The following is a 22,642-nucleotide window of genomic DNA, read 5'->3' as shown; positions in this document are numbered from 1 at the left end:
CAGCACATATGGGGTTAAAACCAAAGCACTCTTTCCCCGCCTACTCCCTGGCTCCCTGGCTCCAGAATCCACTATCCACCGTGGAGACAAAAGGCTGAGGTCACCCACCTGGGTTCCTTATCATCTCCTCCTCCTCCCTGCAAACAGCCTCCCAAGGCCTAACGCAGGCTGGTGGGAAAGCTCTGACCAGCAAGGCCACTGACTCCCCCCACCCACTACAAGCAGCCACATTCCTCACAAACCTTTAAAACCTCCGCCTCCCCTCTTTCAGGGAGACAAAACAGGACAAATTTAAGGACTCACTGTCATCTCCTGGCTGATGTCACCCGAAATAAAAACCCTTTCCTTGCCATAAGCCTGGCGTTCCAGTTTTTATTTGGCCCCTGTTGTGTGGCAGGTAAAGAACCTATGTTTGTAGGCGGTAACAGAACTACCATATGATCCAGCAATTCCACTTCTGGGTATTTTTTCGAAGAAAATTAAAACACTGACTTGAAAAGATATATGCACTCTCACAATCACCACAGGATTTTTTAAAATAGCCAAGTTATGGAAAAAACCTAAATGTCCATTGATGGATGAATGGATAAAGAAAATGTGATACATACATACACACACAAGGGAATATTATTAATCCATAAAAAAAGAAGGAAATCTTGCCATTTGTGATACCATGGATGGACCTTAAGGGCATTATGCTAAGTGAAATAAGTCAGACGGAGAAAGACAAATACTGTATGGTTTCACTTACAATCTCCCTTTTTTTTTACAGGAATTAAAAAAAAAACAAGAACAAAAACAAGTAAACTCACAGATAAAAGGAACAGATTGATGTCTACCAGAGGTGGGGCGGGGGTGGTGAGTGGGTGAAATGAGTGAAGGGGGTCAAATGGCACGAACTTCCTGTTATAAAGTAAATAAGTCATGGGCATGTGATGTACAGCATGCTGACTACAGTTAATAATACTGTATTGCATATTTGAAAGGTGCTAGGACAGTAAATCTTAAAAGTTCTTATCACACAAAAAATTGCAGCAGTATGGTGACAAACGTTAACTACATTTATTGTGGTTATCATTTCTTAATATATACAAATATCACATCATGTTGTACACCTGAAACTAATATAATGTTATATGTCAATTATACCTCATTAAAAAGAAAGAAAAATAAAAGGCATAAAAAAGAAGTCAATCTTAAGAGATCACATAGTCAATGATTCTACTTATATAACATTCTCAAAATGACAAAACTAGAGGGAAAATAAATCAGCAGTTGTCAGAGGTTAAGGAGAAGGGGAGGGGACGGGTGTGAATACAAAGAAGCATGAGTGGTATATTTGTGTGCTATATTTTAAATATTTCTCTATCTTGATTGCAGTGTGGTTGTTACACAAATCTACACATGATAAGATGGCATACAACTATACACAGACATTGTACTAACGTCAATTTCTCGGTTTTGAAATTGTATTGTAACTAACATAAGAGGTAACCATTAGGGAAAACTCAGTGAAAGGTACATAGGAAATCTCTGTACTGTCTTCGCAGCTTCTTATGAATCCAAAATTATTTCAAAATTAAAAATTAAAAAAAAGAAGAAACAATCCGTATTTTATAAGGCCAGCATATGACTGACACCCAACCTGACAAAGGTATTATAAGAAAAGAAAATCACAGGCCAATCCCTCTCACAAACATAAAAGCAAAAATCCTAAACAAAATATTAGCAAATCAAATCAAATAAAATGTTACTTATTCCAGGAAAGCACAGGGGTTTAATGTGAGAAAAACAACCACGGTAATTCATCTCATTAACAAAATAAAGGTAAAAAAGCATGCAATCATCTTAATTGATGCAGAAAAAAGTATTTGATAACATTTGACAACATTCATTTCTAATAAATAAGAATTCTTACCAAAACTAGGAAGAGAACTTAATTTGATTTTTAAAACACCTAGAGTGATGTTAATGAAAACGCCAGAGTAAAGAATTCCAAATTCCACCTCTCTGTAAAAGCAACAAACTATCAGAATCAACTTTTTCTGAACTGAGAAATTAACCAAAGGCTTACAGCACCATGGATAATGTGGATTCAAGAAAAACAGCTGATTCTTGATAACAGCAGTGAACTCTGTGGTACTTTAACTTACCCCAGTCCTATTTCCTGTTCCACAGCTCAGCACTATCTGTGACAACAGCTGTATTCTTGATACAGGAGGAAGCAGAATGAACTAATTTGCAAAGAATTATAATTATGTGTTCTGACCTGTCTGGTGGCTCCCTGGAATCCCAGTTCAAAAGGCTTGTCTCTATTTTCCCTAACTCAAAACTGGCCTAATGCTAAAGTAAAAGCTGCTTCCCCAGGGGCATATGTTGAAACTTTTACAGACTCACACAGTAATCCCCCCTTATCTGAGGAGGATACATTCCAAAACCCCCAGTGAGGCCTGAAACCACGGCTAGTACTGAACCCCACATATTCTACGTTTTTTCCTATACATACATACTTATGATACAGTTTATTATAAATTATGCATAGTAAGAGATTAACAACAATAATTTCTCTTTGGCATATTCTAATTGCTAGCATCACTACTCATGCTTTGGGGCCATTATTAAGTAAATAAGGGTTACTTGAACACAAGCACTGTGACACTGCAACAGTTGATGTGATAACTGAGGCAGCTAGCTACTAAGTGACTAACGGGCAGGTAGCATACATAGTGTGACTATGCTGACAAAGGGATGATTTATGTCCTGGGCAGGACGAAGTGGGACAGTGCAAGATTTTATTACACTACTCAGAACGGCACGCAATTTAAAACTTGAATTGTTTATTCCTGGACTTTTCCATTGAATATCTTCAGGCTGTGGTTGACCACAGGTAACAAACTTTGGAAAGTGAAACCGTGGATAAGGGGGGACTACTGTATCTTAGCCACTGCTGCCTTAAGTGACAGAAAACAGTTGGGCAAACAATAGATTAATCAAAAAGCTTGGGAAGAAAGGCTGACAAACGAGATGCTCTCGCATTTCTGGATGTAGGTCACATACGTGCCCAGGGCTGTGAGCATGCTCAAAAAAGACCTGAGAGGGAACTAAGTTCTCACCTGCTGCTGAGCTTGAGGCCCTTTGCAAGCAGAAAGAGAAGGCTAAGGCAGAGCTGCAAACTGTCTTTCTGAGTATGGAAGGTGAGTCCCAACACATACACAGAGTCCATGGCAAAGACTGGAAGAATTTTCGGCTCCAAGCATTTAAGAAAATCTCTGTCTAATTATTAGATGATCGCTAAGCTAATCAAACAGGGACTTCAGTGGCCATATATAACAAAAACCCCCAGAAAGTTTATAGAATTAGTTCATAAAAGTCACTAACAAACAAAAAAGTACAATAAGTCCAACATAACAACAAATCCTGGAAAGAGAAGAGAATCTGATTTCCAGAGATGCTAATTTATAATATTCACAATAGCCAGTCTTCAACAACAACAACAATTACAAGGCCTTCAAAGAAACAATATAGTATGGTCCATACAAAGGAAAAATAAATAAATAGAAACTGCCCGAGGAAGACCAGACAATGGACTTTCCAGACAAAAGTTTTAAATCAGCTATTTTAAATATGTCAACAAACTGAAGGAAATCATGTTTAAAGAACTAAAGGAAAGTATGAGAACAACGTGTTACGTAATTGAGAACATCTATAAACAGATAAAAATTCATAAAAGGAATAAAATAGAAATTCTGAGGTTGAAAAGTGTAATAAATGAAAATTTCACTAGAGGGGCTCGAGAGCAGATTTAAACAGGTAAAAGAAAGAATCAGCAAACTTAAAGGCAGATTCGTTGAGATGATCTGGTCTGAGGAACAGAAAGAAAAGAGAATGAAGAACAATAACCAAAACCTCAGAAGCCTGTGGGATACATCGAGCATATCAGCATATGCATAATGCAAGTGATGAGAAGGAGGAAAAGAGAGGAAGGATGAGTGATGGGGGAAAGAGAAAGAGAGAATATTTGAAGAAGGAAGGTCAAATATTTCTCATATTTGAAGCTCAATGAACTCTAAAAGGATAAGATCAAAGAGATCCATAAATACATACATCATAATCAAACTGTCCAAAGCTAAAGACAAAGAGAGAATCTTGAAAAAAGGAAAGGGGAAGCAACTCATCATTTACAAGGGATCCTCAATAAGATTAACATCTGATTTCTAATCAGAAACAATGGAGGTCAGAAGGTAGTGGGATGATGTATTCAAAGTGCTGAAAGAAAAAAGTCAACCCAAAATTATTTATTAGGCAAAACTATGCTTCAAAAATGAAGGAGAAATCAAGACATTCCCAGATAAACAAAAAGTGAGAGCATTTGTTGCTAGCAGTCTGGGCCTATAACTGCTAAAGGAAGTCCTTCAGAATGAAATGAAGGGACGTTAGACAGTAACTCAATGGCATATGAAGGAATAAACACCAGGAAAGGTAAGTACACAGGTAAATATAAAAGACAATACAAATGTATTTTTTTTTGTAATTCCTTTTCTTTTTTTATCTCATTAAAAGACAGCTGTATAAAGCAATAATAACAAATCTAGGTTGACAGGCACAAATATATAAAGCTTTAATCTCTGACAATAATAGATTACAAGGGGGAAAGTTTTTGTACACTAGTGAAACTAAACTGGCATTAATCCTAACTAGATTATTATAAATTAAGATATTAATTATAATCCACAGAGAAACTACAAAACATATGTCTGCAGAAAGACTTGTATGTGAATATTCATAGCATCTTTATTTATGGCAGCCCAAAAGAAGAATCAAACCAAATGTCCATTAGTTGATGAATGAATAAAGAGTATGAAATAGATCCATATAACGAAATATTATTCAGCCATAAGAGAAATGAAGTACTGTTAAATACAACAACATGGATAAACCTTGAAAATATTATGCTAAGTCAAACACAAAAGGCCACATATTCCATGATTCAAATTACATGAAATGTCTAGAATAGGAAATCCATAGAGACAAAAAGTAGGTTAGTGGTTGTCAGGGAAGGGAAGAGTAGAGAATCGGAGTAACTGCTAACAAGTGAAGGTTGTTTATTTTTTTGGTGTGAGGAAACTTCTCAAATTAGAAAGCAGTGATGGTTGCACAACATGGTCAATACACTAAAGCCACTGAAGTGTGCACTCTTAAATGATGAATTTTATGTTATGTGAAGTACATCTCAATAAAAATGCTATAAAAAGCCTATAGCATATGTCATACTTAATAGTGAAATGATAAAAATTTAATAAATAAGGTTAATGATGAAATAAAAAATTCCAATGATTAAAGCTTTTACTGAGATTGGAAATGAAACAAGGATACTTATTACCATCACTTCTAGTATATGTGTATGGGGTTCTTTATCAGCACAAAAGAAAAAAAGTATATAATATTCAGAGAAATTATTAGAATTTAAAAAATTTAGCAAGGTTGCTGGATACAAGGTCATTATACAAAAAACAACTGTATTTCTATATATCAAATGTAATTAGGAAGTGAAATTTAAGAAACAATATCACATACAATATTATCTAAAAACACTAAGTACCCAGAAAATACCCAGTACAAGAAAAAATGTGCAATACACACAAAAAAGCTGCAACGCATTATTTAAAACAAATTTTTGAAAGAATGGATTTATTCATGGGTTGTACAGTCAATGCTGTCTGGATGGCAATTCTTCCAAAATTGATCTGCATATTCAATGTAATCCTATTTGAATATCTCAGTTGAATAATTTGTGGAAAATGACAAGATACTTTTAAAATTTATATGAAAATGTAAAGTGCAATCTTAGAGAAGGAAAACAAAGCTGGAAAATTACTGTACCAGATACCTATTAAGAAGCTACGGTAATTAAGATCATGTGGCATCAGCACAAGGATGGACAAGTAGATTAAGGAAACCAAGCAGAAAGTCTGAAAACAGACCCACACAGTTATGGACACTTGTTTCATGATAAAGGTGGCATTTTTAGAACTGTAGGAAGCAGTCTTTTCACTAATTGGTCTTGGGCCAATTGGTCTGGAAACCTTTTGAAAAAAAAATTAAACTTGATCATTACTTCACACCAAACACAAAAATCAATTCTAGGGGATTACTGATCTAAATGTAAAAAGTAGAATATTAAAGCTTCCAGAAGGATTTGGAAATATCTTTAGGACTTTGAGGTGGGAAAATATTTCTTGAACACAACACAAAAAACACCAAATAAGGGAAAGGAAAAGATGGATGATTAAAATTAGTAACTCTGGACACCATTAAGAGAGTGAAAAGGCAAGCCAGAGTGGGAGAAAATATGTGCCAAAGACTCATTTCTGAAATATATAAAGAATTCTTTACAAATCAGTATGAAAAAACACAGGCAACACAATAAAAACAAGCTTGAAAAGGCACTTCACGTAGGAGGATATCAGTGTCCAATAAACATAGGAAAAGGGGTTCAATCTTATTCACCAAAGAATACGAAAATTAAACCATACGCAGATATCCCCACACACCTACCAGAATGGTCAAAATACAGAAGACTTGACCGAGTGTTGGCAAAGATATAGAGTAACCGGAATTTTCAAATCCTGCTACTACAGTATAAATTGATGCAAACATTAAAAAAAAAAAAGAACTGTTTAGAAATACTTACTGAAGTTGACCCTGCAACTTAACTCCAGAAAAATAAATTTACACATATGTGTACTAAAAGTACAATAATGTTCACAGGAAAATTACTCATTATAGCTGAAAACTGGAAACAACACACATCTCCAACAAAAATAAATTATGCCGTATTTCTAAATGGACTGTTATATAGCAATGGAAATGAACAAACTGTTACACACAATAATGGACAAATCTCACAAATATAATATTGAATAGAGGAAAGCAGATGCAAAAGAGTACATATGGGATGTGCTACAGACTGAACATTTATGTGCCCCAACCCCCCACCCAAACCCATATGTTGAAATCCTAACCCCCAATGCGATGGTATTAGGAGGTGGGGGCCTTTGGGAGATGATTAGATCACAAGGGTGGAGCCCTCAAAAATGGGATTAGTCAGCTTTTAAAAGAGACCCCAGAGAGCTCTCTCACCTCTTCCGCCATGTGAGGACACAGCAAGAAGGCTGCTGTCTATGAACTAGGAGGAAGGCCCTCATCAGACATCACATCTGCTGGCATCTTGATCTTGGATTTGCCAATAATCAGAAGTGTGAGAAATAAATGTTTGTTTAAGCCACCCACCATATTACATTTTTGTTATAGCAGCCCGAAGGCACTAAGACAGGACGATTCCATTTATAAACCTCAAATAGCAGGTAAAACTAATCTACGGTGTTAGAAGTCAGGATAATCTTTATCCTTGTGGAAGAAAAGAAAGGGAGTAACCAAGAGCAAGCATGAATGAGGCTTCTGGACGTTGGCAACGTTCTATTTCTTGATCTTGGCAATGGTTAACTTGGTTCACTTTATGACAGTTCACTGAGCGGTATACTTTATGCACTTTTCTGTATGTATTTTACTCAATCAGACACATTTTTTAAAGTTTATTTACCTGTTTTTTCTGTGATCTGTTCCTGTTTTCCAGCCAATCATCCATTTGTTCCTCAATTTCTTCTATAGAAGTTCCATGATCATAAGACTGAATATAGGCACTTTCTAAAGGCGTATATACAGGAAATTCAGGTTTTGGTTTTTTTACTTTAACTTTCTTCTGCTCTAAAAAATGTTTAAAAGAACCAATTAATAAAAGAATAAAGAGAATTTCTAAAATTTTATTCATAGACCATATCTTGAAAGAACACATAAATATTGTTCTTTCATCAAAATAGAATTGCTTTGCTATAAATAGTTAGCTGCTAAGTTTTATTGTGCATTATCCACTGCATTTTTTTTTAAGATTGGCACCTGAGCGAACATGTGTTGCCAATCTTCCTTTTTCTTCTTCTTCTCCATAAAGCCCCCAGTACATAGTTGTATATTCTAGTTGTAGGTCCTTCTGGTTGTACTATGTGGGACACCACCTCAGCATGGCTTGATGAGCAGTGCTAGGTCCACACCTGGGATCTGAACTGGGAAAACCCTGGGCTGCCGAAGCAGAGAGTGTGAATCTAACCACTCGGCCACAGAGCCAGCCCCCCCACTGCATCGTTTTTAAATAAAACTCATGATCAGATGATGATTATGATAAAACCACCATATCAGTTTGTATACATCTTTAGTTTTCAAAGTATTTTTTATGAAACATTTCATTCTGGCACAATGGAAACAGCCTGGTCATTAGCGTTTCAATCTTACCCTTACAATCTAATAGTTAAATAATATTGGGCAAGTAACTCAGCCCTGAGAACAAACGTCCATTTTCTCATTTGTAAAAGAGAGCTAAATCTAACCTTATAAAGTTGACATGAGGAAAATTATATATCCCCTAACATACTACTTGGCACAAAATTGGCTCTTAATAAATGGTATATATTCATCTTTTCAATATTTGACAAAGGCAAAACGTAATCTGGCAGCATCAGAGGTTGTTATCAATAGATGACTATCAAGTGGCCTCTTCATTAAATCCTATTTTGATTAGAGAGTTAACATTGAGAAGCAACTCCATTCTTAATTACTATTGTCAACCCACCATCCCAGCCTTATAACCACATCTTTATCATCCTGTCTGTGTGTGGGTGTTTGCAAATACTATAATGCCAGTGTAATAAAATTATGATATTGGCATATGAATAGGCAAATTCCCAGAAGAGAATAGAGAATCCATAAATGTTTCAATTCAGTGGGAAAAGGAGTTAATACATGATGCTGGCACAACTGGCTATCCATTTGAAAGAAAACTGGACAAAATCTTACACCATTTACAATAAATCTTGGTCAGATAAGATATTTGACCCTAAAAAGCAAAAGAATAAAAATCATGTAAAATGAAATCTAAAAAACTACCTGTACAATTTAAAGGATGAGGAAATCTTATCTGAGACTGAAAACCCAGATGCTATTAAAAAAAGATAAAAGATAGAATAAACAAATGAAGAGAGAAATAACAGATTTGGACAGAACGTCTACAATTCAGAGTACAAACAGAAGACTGATACGTAGAATACATAAAGAGATTTTATAAATTGACAAGAGGATAAGCAGCCCAATAGAAAAAAATGGTCAAAAATAATGTACAAACTTCAAGAAATCAATTGATATTCTTTGTTGCCAATGACAATACTTGAACTTTCAGGTGAAAATCAGAATTTTGCAAAACTTTATCTGCCACAGTGGGCTTTAAAACTTCTTTCTTATGATGACATTGGTAGTGATATTAACAAATGTAATTTTTGATAGCATATCAACATTAAGGAGAGCTGCTTAATTCAGTGTACTAAAATTTTCCAAGTGACCAATGTATAATTTAACAAAATTACACATGGGTAAAAGATCCATTCAAAGTGCAAAATAGGCCAATAAATTTTAAAGTAATTAGTGTAAGAAAAACTCATTGATATGGCTTCAGATTTTGCTTTGCAACTCATCTTCAAAAAACTATTACTTTTCAAGTTCTGACGTACTGGCAAAAAATAATCCACAGTTGCCTGTAAAGGCTAATAAAGTATTGCACCCTTTTCTAACTGCAAGTCTATGTGAGGCTGAATTTTCTTCATATGCTTCAATCAAAACAGCCTATTGCAACAGATTGAGCACAGAAATACATATGAGAATTGAGCTGTGTTCTAATAAGCAAGACATTAAAGGGATTCGTGAAATGTAAAAAAAAAATAATAAATAATGTACATTAAGAGTATAGTGCTGTGGGAACAGTTCTAGTTAAAAAGGACATTACCCTAACTAGAAAATAAATGGTCTCTATATTTACCTTATATATTACCATACATAATATATATTAGTAATATATATTACGATATTTCACCTTATATTGTTCAAGATCTTTACACTTTCAGGCTTTTGAGATGGTGACTTGGGGAAAAAACCCTGATACCATAGTGGAAATTAGTAACTTAAATGATGTGAGTATAATATAAAGTTATCAGAAATCTAATACAGCGTGACCATAAGCCCAAATAGGAGGCCAGGTTTTTGTTTTTCAAAACTACTTTTCAGAAAAGAGGAAGAAGTCATATAACTGACTCCTTATCAAGTCTGTCACATTACTCAGCTCCTCTCAATTTGTTTTGAATAATAAAGCACTGCTAAGGGAAAACACACATTAGCCAGAAACCATCTCATCAGTACTAATTTTTGCTGTTTATAGAAACTCAGTTATAAACAAGAAGCAAATAAATCTGGTTGTTTGTATTTATTTCTGGGATGTTTCATCACATTTAGGTGTTTGATGTCTTTTTAAATAAGCATTTTAAAAATCACTTAAAAAAAGTAATACAAAGCTTCCACTTCTGGAAAAATGGAGTAGAAGTACTTTTCCATAGTTCTCTCACTAAGAAAAACTGAAAATCCTAAATGTTATATATGAAACAAACACAAGAAGAATCTGGATCTCGGAGAGAAGGAGACAGACCAGCTAGGTATGGCAGGATCCAATGAACAACCAAGGTGGTAAGTTCTCTGGGTTTTCTTGTGGCCTCATATATCCCAAACTAGGTGCTAGAGAAGCCGCTAACTCAGAAACACTAACAGGCACAGACACACAATAACAACAACAACAAAACAAACAACTTCTTTCTCCAGCCAAGGGACCAGAAAAGCGACAGAACAGAAAGACAAAATTTTTAGATAACAACTGATCTACTTTAGGCAATCAAGACAGAAAAAACTGTGACCACACTCCTCTCCCATGTCAGTGAAAGCTAATGGGAATCCTAGCCTTCTGCCATTGTAAGGCTGTAATGAGGCACTCCAATCTTCCCACCAGGGTGATATGGGAGAAGGCTGCATAGGAAGCCAGACTTTCATCCCTACTAAGAGGTAATGAGGATCCTCCTTCCCCTGTGAGGTCAGGAGAGAGCAAGTGGGAGCCTGGATTTCCACATCGACCCAGAGATAATGAGGTGTCCCTCTTTGTCCCTGCCAGGGTGGTTTTGAAGGAAGCCTAGAGGACAGTCAGGGCTTTCACAAGTGCCCAGCACTAATGAGGCATCTCTCTACAGTAACAGTAGAGGCCAGGTGGGGCGTATAAATAGGCATTCTTGCTTATCACAGCCAGGGTCTTATTAGTGGAGGCCTACTGGCAAGCAGGAACACCCACACCCACCCAACCCAGAGAGGATTCCCAGCCACCTTCCCCCTCAGCTGTAATACAGGTCATGAAGGGAACCTGGACTTCTACCCCCACCTGACCATAACTAGACAGTGACACTCCCCTTTCACTGCTAAAGCTTTGTCAGAGAACATCACGTAAAACAGAAGATTTAAATAAGATCCAGAGTCTTATAACATAATACCCTAATGTCCAAGTTTTAATAAAAAATCACTCACCATACCAAGAACATCTCAATTTGAATGAAAAAGATAATCAACAGACGCCAACAAGATGAAAGAGATATCCAAATCATCTGACTAGGATTTTAAAGCAGCCATATAAAAATGGTTTGACACGCAATAATAAACATTCTTAAAGCAAATGAAGAAATAAAGTAAAGAGCAAAGAAACAGAAGATATACAGAAGAACCAAATGAAAGTATCAGAACTGAAAAGTATAATAGCTAAAATTAAAAACCTAATGAATGAGGGCTCAACAGAAAAAGGGAGCAGACAGGGAAAAGAATCTGTGCAGGTAAAAACAGAATCAGAATTTGCCCAATCTGGAAACACAGAGAAAACAGATTGAAAAAAAAGATGATCAGAGCCGTGGGGACTTTGGGAACTATAACAAAAGATCTACCATATATGTCATATATGTCACAAAATTCCTAAAAGAGAAAAAGAGGGTAGGGCTGAAAGAGTATTCAAAGAAATAATGCCTGAAAGCTTGCCAAAGTTGGCAAAAGACATAAACCTATACATTCAAGAAGCTGAGTGAATCCCAAACAAGATAAATCCCAAGACTTCCATGCCAAGATTGTCAGAGTCAAACTTTTGAAAAATAAAGAAGAAAAATATCTTAAAAGTAGCAAGAGAAACATGAGACCTTACCTGTAGTGGAAAAACAACTCAAATTACAGTATATTTTGCATCAAAAAACAGGTAGACCAAAAGGAAGTGGCACAACATTTTTCAAGTGCTGAAAGAAAAGAACTGTCAACTCAAACTTCTATATCCAGTAAAAGTATCCTTCAGGAATAAAAGGGAAACCAAGACATCTGCAGATGAAGAAATACTAAGAGAATTTGTTACCAGCAGACCTATCTGGTAATAATGGCTACAGGATGTTCTCTAAACAGAGAGGAAATCATAAAAGGAAAAAATCTTAAAACAATGGGAAGAAAGAAAGAACAAGAGAAAGAGTAAAAATATGAGTAAATACAATAGATTTTCCAGCTCCTCTTGAGTTTTCTAAGTTACGTTTGACAGCTGAATCAAAATTATAACATTCAATGTATGTAGAGAAAATCTTGAAGACAACTATAACTGGGAGAGGTAAAGGGATGTGAAGGGAGGTAATGTTTCTATACATCACTTGAAATGGTATGTTGTTAACACCAGTAGATTGTGATATGTTATGTATATGTAACATAATACCTAAAGCCTGATGAAAAAAGCTATACAAAGTGATATACTAAACAAACTACAATAGATAAACCCAAATGGAATTCTAAAAAAATATTCAAGTAATCAACAGGAAAGCAAGAAGAAGAAAACAGACAAATAAAAAACAGAAAGAATAGAAAACAAAAAATAAAATGGCAGACAAACCCTAACATATCAATAATTACATTAAATAAAATGGTCTAAATACACCAATTAAAAGAGATTGGTACAGTGGATGAAAAGTCATGACCTACATATATGCTACCTATAAGAAACTCATTTCAAATATAACAATATGGTGTTTGAAAGCAAATAAATTGAGAAAGATATACCGTACAAACATTAATCAAAAGAAAGCAGGAGTAGCTATATTAATATCAGGTAAAGTAGACTTCAGAGCAAAGAAAATTACCAGGGAAAGAGAGAGAGATTATATAATGATAAGAAAGGTCAAGCCACCAATAAGACATAACAATCCTAAATGTGTATGTATGCACCAAACAACAGAGCTGCAAACTACAGGACACAAAAAACAATGGACCTAAAAGGAGAAATAAACAAATTCACAATTACGGTCAAAGACTTCAACATCCCTCTCTCAACAACTGATAGGATAACTAAACAAAATCAGCAAGGATATAGAAGAATTCAACAACACCATCAACCAACTGGATTTAATTGATATTTATAGAATGTTCCATTCAACAACAGAACACACATTCTTTTCAGATGCCCATGGAACATATACTAACATGGACCATATCGTGGATCATAAAACACACTTCAACAAATTTAAATGAATTGAAATTATACAGAATGGGCTTTCTGATGAAAATGGAATCAAACTAGAAATCAATAACAGAAAGATAAAAGGAAAATCCTCAAATACTTGCAAAGTAAACAACGTAACTTCTGAATAATCCATGTATCAAAGAAGAAATCTGAAGAAAAAAATGAACTGAATCAAATGAAAATAAAATATATCAAAATATGTGGGGCATGCCAAAATAGTGCTGAGTAAAATTTATAGCACTAAGAGCTTACATCAGAAAAGATGAAAAGCCTCAAGTCAATAATCTAAGCTTCCACAACAAGAAGCTAAAAAAAAAAAAGATCAAAAGAAGCCCAAAGCAAGCAGAAGGAAGAAATAATAAAAATAAGAACAGAAATCAATGAAACTGAAAACTAAAGCAATAGAGAAAATCAATGAAACAAGGAACTAGTTTTTTGAACACATCAATAAAACTGACAAACATCTGGTGAAACTGACAAAGAAAACAGTGAGAAAACAAAAAGTTACCAATGATAGCACTGAAACAGGAGAAATTACTAACAGGACATGCAGACATCAAAAGGATAGTAAGAAATCATTATGAAAAACTCTACACACATAAACTTGAAAACTTAGATGAAACTGACCAATTACTTGAAAAATATAAACTACAGTTGGCCCTCTGTATCCACAGGTTCTGCATTTTGGTATATAGTGGACAACTAAGGGACTGGAGTATCAGCAGATTTTGGTATCCAAGGGGGGTGCTGGAACCAATCGCCTGCAGATACGCAGGGACGACCGTACTCTAACTCACCCATGAGTTAGACACACTAAGCAGATATTTGAATAGCCCTGTAACTATAAAGGAAATTTAGTTTGTAATTTAAAGATTCCCAAAAAGAAATATGCAGGCTTAGATGGTTTCACCAGAGAATTCTACCAAATTTTTAAAGAATTAACATCAATTCTACACAGTTCTTTTCAGAAAGTAGAAGAGAGAACACTTCCCAATCCATTATATGATGTTAGTATTACCTTGATACTGAAATCATATAAAGACAGTACAAAAACAGAAAACTATAGACTCTCATGAATCTCTCATGAAAATGGATGCAAAAACCCTTAACAAAATATTAGCAAATTGAATTCAGCAATATGTAAAAAGAATTATACACCATGACCACGTGGTATTTACTGCAGGGATGCAAGTCTGGTTCAATATTCAAAATCTAATCAGTGTAATTCAGCATATTAATAGACCAAAGAAGAAAGAGCACATGATCATATTGATTGATGCAAAAAAATTTAACAAAATTCAACACCCCATCATGATAAAAAACTCAGAGAACTATGAATAAAGGAAAACTTCCCCAACTTCATATGGAGCATCTACAAAAAACCTACAGCTAACATCATACTTAATGGTAAAACACTAAATGCTTTCACCCTAAGGTCTGGAACAAAGGAAGGAAGCCCTCTCTCCCCACTCTTGTTCAACATAGTTCTAGAAGTTCTGCTAGCAAATTAAGGCATGAAAAGGAAATAAAATATGTATAAATTGGAAAGGAAAAAACAAATCTATCCCTATTGTCATCTGACATGATTGTCTACACAGAAAATTCAAGGGATCTACATAAAAATTCCTGGAACTAATAGTAAATTCAACAAGGTTGCAGGGTAGAAGATCTACATACAAAAATCAACTGAATTTCTCTACTTGCAGTGAACATTCGGAAACCGAAATTAAAAACCAATATCATTTACAATCACTCTACATTTAAAAAAAGAAACACTTACATGTAAATCTAACAAGACACATACATGATTTGCATGCTAAAAACTACAAAACACTAAGGAAGGAAATCAATGAAGATATAAATAAATGAAGAGATATACTTGACATAGTAAATATATCAATTCTCCCCAAATTGATATACAAATTTAATACAATTTCTAACAAAATTCCAGCAAGATTTTTTGTAGATATACACTAGATTATTCTAAAATTTATATGGAAAGACAAGGGAACTAGAATAGGTAAAACATTTTGAAAAAGAAAGTAGGAAGAATCATTCTACTCGATTTTAAGACTTCTTGTATCGCTGCAATAATCAAGACTTCCACATTGGTATGGGAAGAACTGTAGACCAATGGAACAGAGTAGAGACCTTAGAAATAGTCCCTACACGAGTAAGGCCAAGTGATTTTTGACAAAAGTGTAAAAAGAATTCAATAAAGGAAGAATAGTTTTTAAAAAAAACAGTGCTGGAAAAATTGGATATCCATAAGCAAAAAAAAGAACTTTAACCTAAACCTCACATCTTATAAAAAAATTAACTCAAAATGCATCATACATTTAAACGTAAAACATAAAATTATAAAATTTTTATAAGAAAACATGGGAGAAATCTTTAGAACCTAGGATCTGGTGAAGAGTTGATATAACATCAAAAGCACAATCCATAAAAAACAACAACAATAAACTGGACTTCACCACAATTAAAAACTTTTGCTCTGTGAAAGACTATTAAGAGGAGGAAAACATAAACTACAAATTGGGAGAAAATATTTGTAAACCACATATCTGAAAAAGGAATCATATCTAGAACATATGTATAAAGAACTCTTAAAATTCAACAGTAAAAAAAAAAATCCAATTAGAAAATAGGCCAAAGGCATGAAGAAAGATTTTACTGAGGAGGATATATGGATGGCAAATAAGCACATGAAAAGATGCTTCGACAACATTGTCCAGTAGGGAAATGCAAATTAAGACCATGAAGAGATATTTTTACACATCTATCGGAACAGCTAAAATAAAAAACAGTGAGAATGTCAAATTCTGGTGAGGATGCAGAGAGACTAAATCTCTAATACGTTGCTGTATGAATATAAAACGGTACAGGCACTCTGGAAGATAATGTGGCAGTTTATTAAAGCTCTAAACATAAACTTATCACATGACCCAACAATTGTACTCCTGGGCATTTATCCCAGATAAATGAAAACTAGGTTCACACAAAAACTTACATATGAATGTTCATAGCAGCCTTATTTTTGTAACAGTTAAAAATTGTCAACAACCAAAACAACCTACAATAGGTGAATGGTTAAACAAACTGTGGTATATCCATACCATGGAATACTATTCATTAATAAAAAGGAATGAACTATTGATACATGGAACAACTTGGATGGATCTCAAGGGCATTATGATGAGCGAAAAAAGCTAATCTTAAAAGGTCACATACTGTATGATTCTCAAAATCACATTCTCTAAATCATATAGTCAAAACGACAAAGTTAGAGGGATGCAAAATAGATGAGTAATTGCCAGATATTAGGGATATTGGAAGGATGGGAGAAGGAGATGGGAATGACCATAAAGAGGTAGTGGTTGATTCAGGTGGAGGTTACATGAATATACACGTGATAAAATGGCAGAAGACTACACACACACTTCACATCACTGTCAGTTTCCTGGTTTTGATATTATACTATATTACAGAAGATAGAACCAATGGAGGAAACTGAGAAGAGGGTACATGGGAATGCTCTACACTATCTCAGCACTTTCTATGAATCTATAATCATTTCAAAGTAAAAAGTTAAATAAAAAGGCAAAATTTAACAAATGGTGCTGGGAAAACTAGATACCACACGCAAAATAATGAAGCTGGACCCTTACCCAATACTTCAAAATAACCAAAAGACCTAACTGTAAGACTTAAAACTACAAAAGTCTTTGAAGAAAATATAGGGCAAAAGCTTCAAGACTTTGGATTTGGCAATAATTTCTTTGATATGGCACCAAAGGCAACAAAAGAAAAACAAACAAACTAGACTTCTGAGAATTAAAAGCTTTTGTGCATCAAAAGACAATATTAACAGAGTAAAAAGCCAATGCAGAGAATGGGAGAAAATATTTGCAAATCATTTATCTGATAAGGGAAAATATCCAAAATATATAGAGAACTCATAAAACTCAACGACAAAAAACCAAGCACTTTGATTCAAAATTGGGTACAGGACTCAAATAGACATTTCTCCAAAGAAACACTCATTAGGATGGCTACAATTAAAAAAAAGAAAGAAAATAACAAGTGTTGACAAGGATGTGGAGAAACTGGAACCCTGTGCACTGTTGGTGGGAGTTTAGAATGGTACAGCAATATGGAAAACAGTATGGTGGTTCCCCAAAAAATTAAAAAAGAATTACCATATGATCCAGCAATTCCACTTCCAGGGATATGCTCAAACAACTGCAACCAGGGACTCAAAGAGACATTTGTACACCTACGTTCATAGCATGGGAGGAGGTGAGAATGGGGAGTCATTGTTTAACGGTACAGAGTTCAGTTTTGCAAGATGAAAGGAGCTGTGGGAGATGGATGGGGGTGGTGCTCACACAACATTATGACTATATTTAATACCACTAAACTCCACACTTGAAAATGGTTAAGATGGTAAATCTTATGTGTATTTTGCCACAATAAAAAATATTGGTGGAAAAAAGCAATATAGTGGTTTTATTGTATCAATCATGAAAAATAAATCCTAATATTAGATAAATAGCTACTTGTGGCTTAGGATAAAATTTCCAGTGACAGCATCATACATGGATTCAAAAGGACCGTATCCTATTATATATGGAAACAAAGATGATATAATACTCTGTTAAATAAACTGTGTTGATCACTCAAAAAGCAGTTTTATTGATGAGAAAGAGCCTCTTGTCAAAAATGTTCTTGAAGAGTTTTAATAAATTGCTTTAAGAAGTATTAAGTAGAAAAGAGCAATATGGTTTTTTTTTTTTTTGAGGAAGATTAGCCCTGAGCTAACATCTGCTGCCCATCTTCCTCTTTTTGCTGAGGAAGACTGACCTTGAGCTAACATCTGTGACCATCTTCCTCTACTTTATATGTGGGATGACTGCCACAGCATGGCTTGACAAGAGGTGCCATGTCCACACCTGGGATCCCAACTGGCGAACCCCAGGCCACTGAAGCGGAACGTGCACACTTAACTGCAGTGCCACCACACCAGCCCCTAGTATTTTTAAACTCACTAATTCATTTGACAAATATTTACTGAGTACCTAGCAAGTACCTAGCATTGTTCTAGGATCTGGGGTTATAGTAATAAAGATAAAAATATCTGCATGCATGGAGCTTATAAACTGATACATTATTTTACGTAAAGTATAATATTAAATAGGTACTAATTTCCAAATTAATTAGTAAAATTTCAGTTGAAATTTGATGAGTTAATCTATAGCTATAAATGTTTATAAATTCAATTGGATAAAAACTTTTTGCTTCATTTTTTTTTTTTTTAAAGATTGGCACCTGAGCTAACAATTGTGGCCAATCTTTTTTTTTTTTTCTTTTCTGCTTTATCTCCCCAAATTCCCCCTGGTACATAATTGCATATGTTAGTTGCAGGTCCTTCTAGTTGTGGCATGTGGGACACCACCTCAACGTGGCCTGACGAGTGGTGCCATGTCCGCACCCAGGATCTGAACCAGCGAAACCCTGGGCTGCTGCCGCGGAGTGCGCAAACTTAACCACTTGGCCACGGGCCCGGCCCCTTTTTGCTTCATTTCAATGGGAAAACTAAGATTGTATTATATTTAAGCATACACAGCATTACAACTTAAAATATTGAGGGAATTGTAAATTACTATTTAAGCTGTATGATTTAAAATATTCACATTCTATTGTTATTAAAGTACTTAGGAAATAACACTATTTTTAAGAAATTCTTTGCCTACACTAAACTCTTGGGACTAGGGCTCCTGTCAGGTTTTATTATATAATACGGTTCACAAGCTAAGGTAGAGTTTCTATTTGATCATGTTTCCAAATGTACTGGGGGTACTGACTGGTTATAGGCCTTAGCATGAGTTATCTCAGACAGTATTCTCCCATCCACGAGCACCATACATTACCACAGGAAAACTGTTCTAACCTAAATTGGGGCTGCCTCTGCCCTATTTCTTTTGTCCTCTTCCCCACCAACCCCTGAATCAACTTACAAATCAGCACTAGCATCTTCTTTCTTCGCGAAGCTGAGTTTTTAGCAAACCTTAGGGAAGGTGAATGTGTTCCAACCCTCCGCCCTGAAGAGGCGTATTCTGTCCCCAACCTTCTCGCTGCTCCCTCGCACCTCTACTGAGGCCCATCACTGGGGCACGCAATGGGGACCACAAAACAGGAGGAAAAGCATAACCAATGTTCGGAACTATTATTTATACAGATTAAAAAAGAAGTGCTTGACAGTAGGGTTTTGATTATTTGATTTGTGTTTGTTCTTAAATCATGTAAGGTAAAGAGAAAAAGATAAAGGAAATACCAAGTTTTACTTCTATCCTTTCTCCTCCGTCTTTTGTCTATTCAAATTTTAACCTTGACGACCAACTTCTTTATAAAAGAACTCAAATGCATTTTTGTCCATTCATGATATGGGCTATTTCATCATAGTCCTTAGAATTCACATCTATTGACTTAGAATAAAACTCATATAATTAGAGAATATATAAAAATATCATTAACACTGAAAAAGTCTATTTATAAATATTCAACTTACTTAAATCTAAAACACAAAATTGATTAAAAATTTATAATAAAAAATGCCAAAATTTTCCAAATACATATTTTTTTGGCATGAAGACTTCCCAGAAGAATGATATTTATTTTTAAGAAATTACCCTTTCCCAATTTCCCCCTCTGAAATGCCACTTTAATAAGACCACCACATCCTACTCAGTGTAGCTCTGGTGTAGCCCTCAGAGGACACTGCAGAGTCTCAGCAGTAAAGCAGACAGACTTGAGGGCAGATTAGCAATTAGGTCATGAGACCCAGGCAGCATAAAACAGCTACTGCTAATCTGCATGAGATGCATTTACTCAATTAAGCAGATGGAAATGTTATTATGAACTCAGTATTCCAATGATGGTTCTTAAAATTAAGAAGGATGGGGCAAATGAAATGCACACTGGGGGATTTGGGGCCTTTATGTATTAATTCTAAAGTATACAATGCAGAACATTGTAATGAAGTTAACAAAATTAATTAAAAGATCCTTTGCATGTAACCATTAGAGACTATATTAAAAAATACATGACAGTTTCTGACATTATTAATAGTAATGTGGCTGTTCTTTAACATTCTTAAAGTTGATACCATCACCTTTTCCAAATATACCATTGATACCAAAATGAGTGACAGAGGTCTTGTTACTCAGAGCCTAGCATGAGTATTGTTTTTAATATGTTTTCTGGTATTTAGTTTTTCCATTTTGAGTTTCAAGAAATGATAAGCTAGCGATGAATTTTCAAACTTTTTAGAAGACTATTTCACATTTTTATTGGTGCACAGAGAGTTTTCAGACATTTACATATTTTCAAATTTGTTTTACATAATCTTTTATATTAAATAATAACAAAATAAGAGAATATCATTAAATCTGAGAATTGCAATCAAACTCTTAGGAAGAACAAAAATCTCTGAATAATTTTGGAAAACAGTCACAAACTTCAAAAGCAGTTTTTGTATTGTGATAAATACTTTACGTTTCACGCTTATTTTCGAAGTTGTAGTGTGCAGACAATCCATTATTATTAGAGAATCCATATTTGCCAACACTGTAACAATTACGTGGTTTGTTAAAAAAACTACATAAAAATAAGTGGTGTGTTATAAAATAAATCCTGGGGATGTAATGTACAGCATGGTGACTAAAGTTAATAATACTGTATTGCATATTTGAAAGTTGCTGAGAGAGTAAATCTTAAAAGTTCTCATCACAAGAAAAAAAATCTGTAACTATATGTGGTGAAGGATGTTAACTAGACTTATTGTGGTGATCATTTAGCAACATATACTGAATCATTTTGTTGTGCACCTGAAACTAATATAATGTTATATGCCAATTATTTTGCAAGGAAAAAAAGGTATGTCTATGAAAGCAATGAAATTATTGTATTCATGCTGATTCTACAGGTAAGTTTTGGGTTAGTTTGATATTTTTCTCTTTTCTTGTAAATGTAATTTTCCCCCCTCCTTTTGACTAGTCTTAAAAGGCTTAGAAAGTTTTTATGTAATGATTTTACTTAAAAATAACAATTACATAAAAATTACATTTAGAGTTTCATTTATTCATTGACTTATTCAATTTAATTAAAACCATTTCAACAATTGCTATAACATCAGTTTACGTTTCAGTCTTAGGTTTAATATAATAATCTTTTGCCCACCCTTACTCCTCACACACACATCAGCCAACCTTACTATGCAATCCCTTATCCTAAACTTTTCCCTCTTAATAAAAGTCTGCTTTTAAATAGTTATATAGTTGATTTGAGTATTATTTTGTATTTGTAATTGTTGAAACTTTTTGAATCAAATTATGTGCTCCTTGAAACAATGTTCTATACAGTGTAGGTACTCTTATGACCTTCAATATTCACAGCATTACATTAAATCATATCTTCATTCATTCATCCACTTAAACATTTACTAGGTGCCAGGATACTGTATTCAATGATGGAGACATGAAGGTGAAAAAGAAACAGTCCCTGTTCTAAAGCTGCCCAAACACCCAAAGGACTGCGGTAGGCAAAAAAATGGCCCCCTAAACATGACCATGTTGTATTCCTTGGAATCTGGTGGGCATATTTTACCTTACACAGCAAAGGGAACTTTGCAGATGTGATTAGGGGTGAGTCCCTTGAGATGGGAGATTATCCTGAATTATCCAAATGGGCCCAATCTAACCACACAGGTCCTTAAAAGCAGAGAACCTTTCCCAGTGTGGGTCAGAGACATGACCACAGAAGAACAGTCAGAGGGATGAAACACTGCCGGCTGTGAGGAGGGAGGAAGGGGCCATGATCTGAGCAAGGTGGGAGGTCTCTAGAAGCTGGAAAAGGAATGCAGCCTTGCCTGATACACCTCGACTTTAGCCCAGTGAGACCCATGTCAGACTTCTGAGCCACACAACTGTAAGATAACACATTTGTGTTTAAGCCACTAAATTTGTGGCCATTTGTCAGAGCAGCAGTAGAAAACTAATACTGGCATCACCTAGTCCAACATGTTTATTGACAGATAAGGAAACTAAAATCTCAAAGCTACACATTTAGGTAGTGGCAATGTAC

The 22,642-nt window shown here is 34.9% G+C and overlaps 1 protein-coding gene across 1 annotated transcript in view; it reads right to left on the bottom strand.

The window, feature by feature from the left end:
- The window catches only part of DNAJC1 (DnaJ heat shock protein family (Hsp40) member C1), a 188,701-nt gene that overhangs the window by 78,719 nt on the left and 87,340 nt on the right, over positions 1-22,642 (bottom strand). Inside the window, exon 8 of the mRNA XM_008510636.2 lies at positions 7,601-7,764. Coding sequence (XP_008508858.2) covers positions 7,601-7,764 — 164 coding nt within the window. The remainder of the gene's footprint in view (positions 1-7,600; positions 7,765-22,642) is intronic.

The sequence above is a fragment of the Equus przewalskii genome, chromosome 30, assembly GCF_037783145.1.
Source record: "Equus przewalskii isolate Varuska chromosome 30, EquPr2, whole genome shotgun sequence".
Classification (NCBI taxonomy): Eukaryota; Metazoa; Chordata; class Mammalia; order Perissodactyla; family Equidae; genus Equus; species Equus przewalskii.
This window is presented reverse-complemented; position numbering and strand designations above follow the sequence as displayed.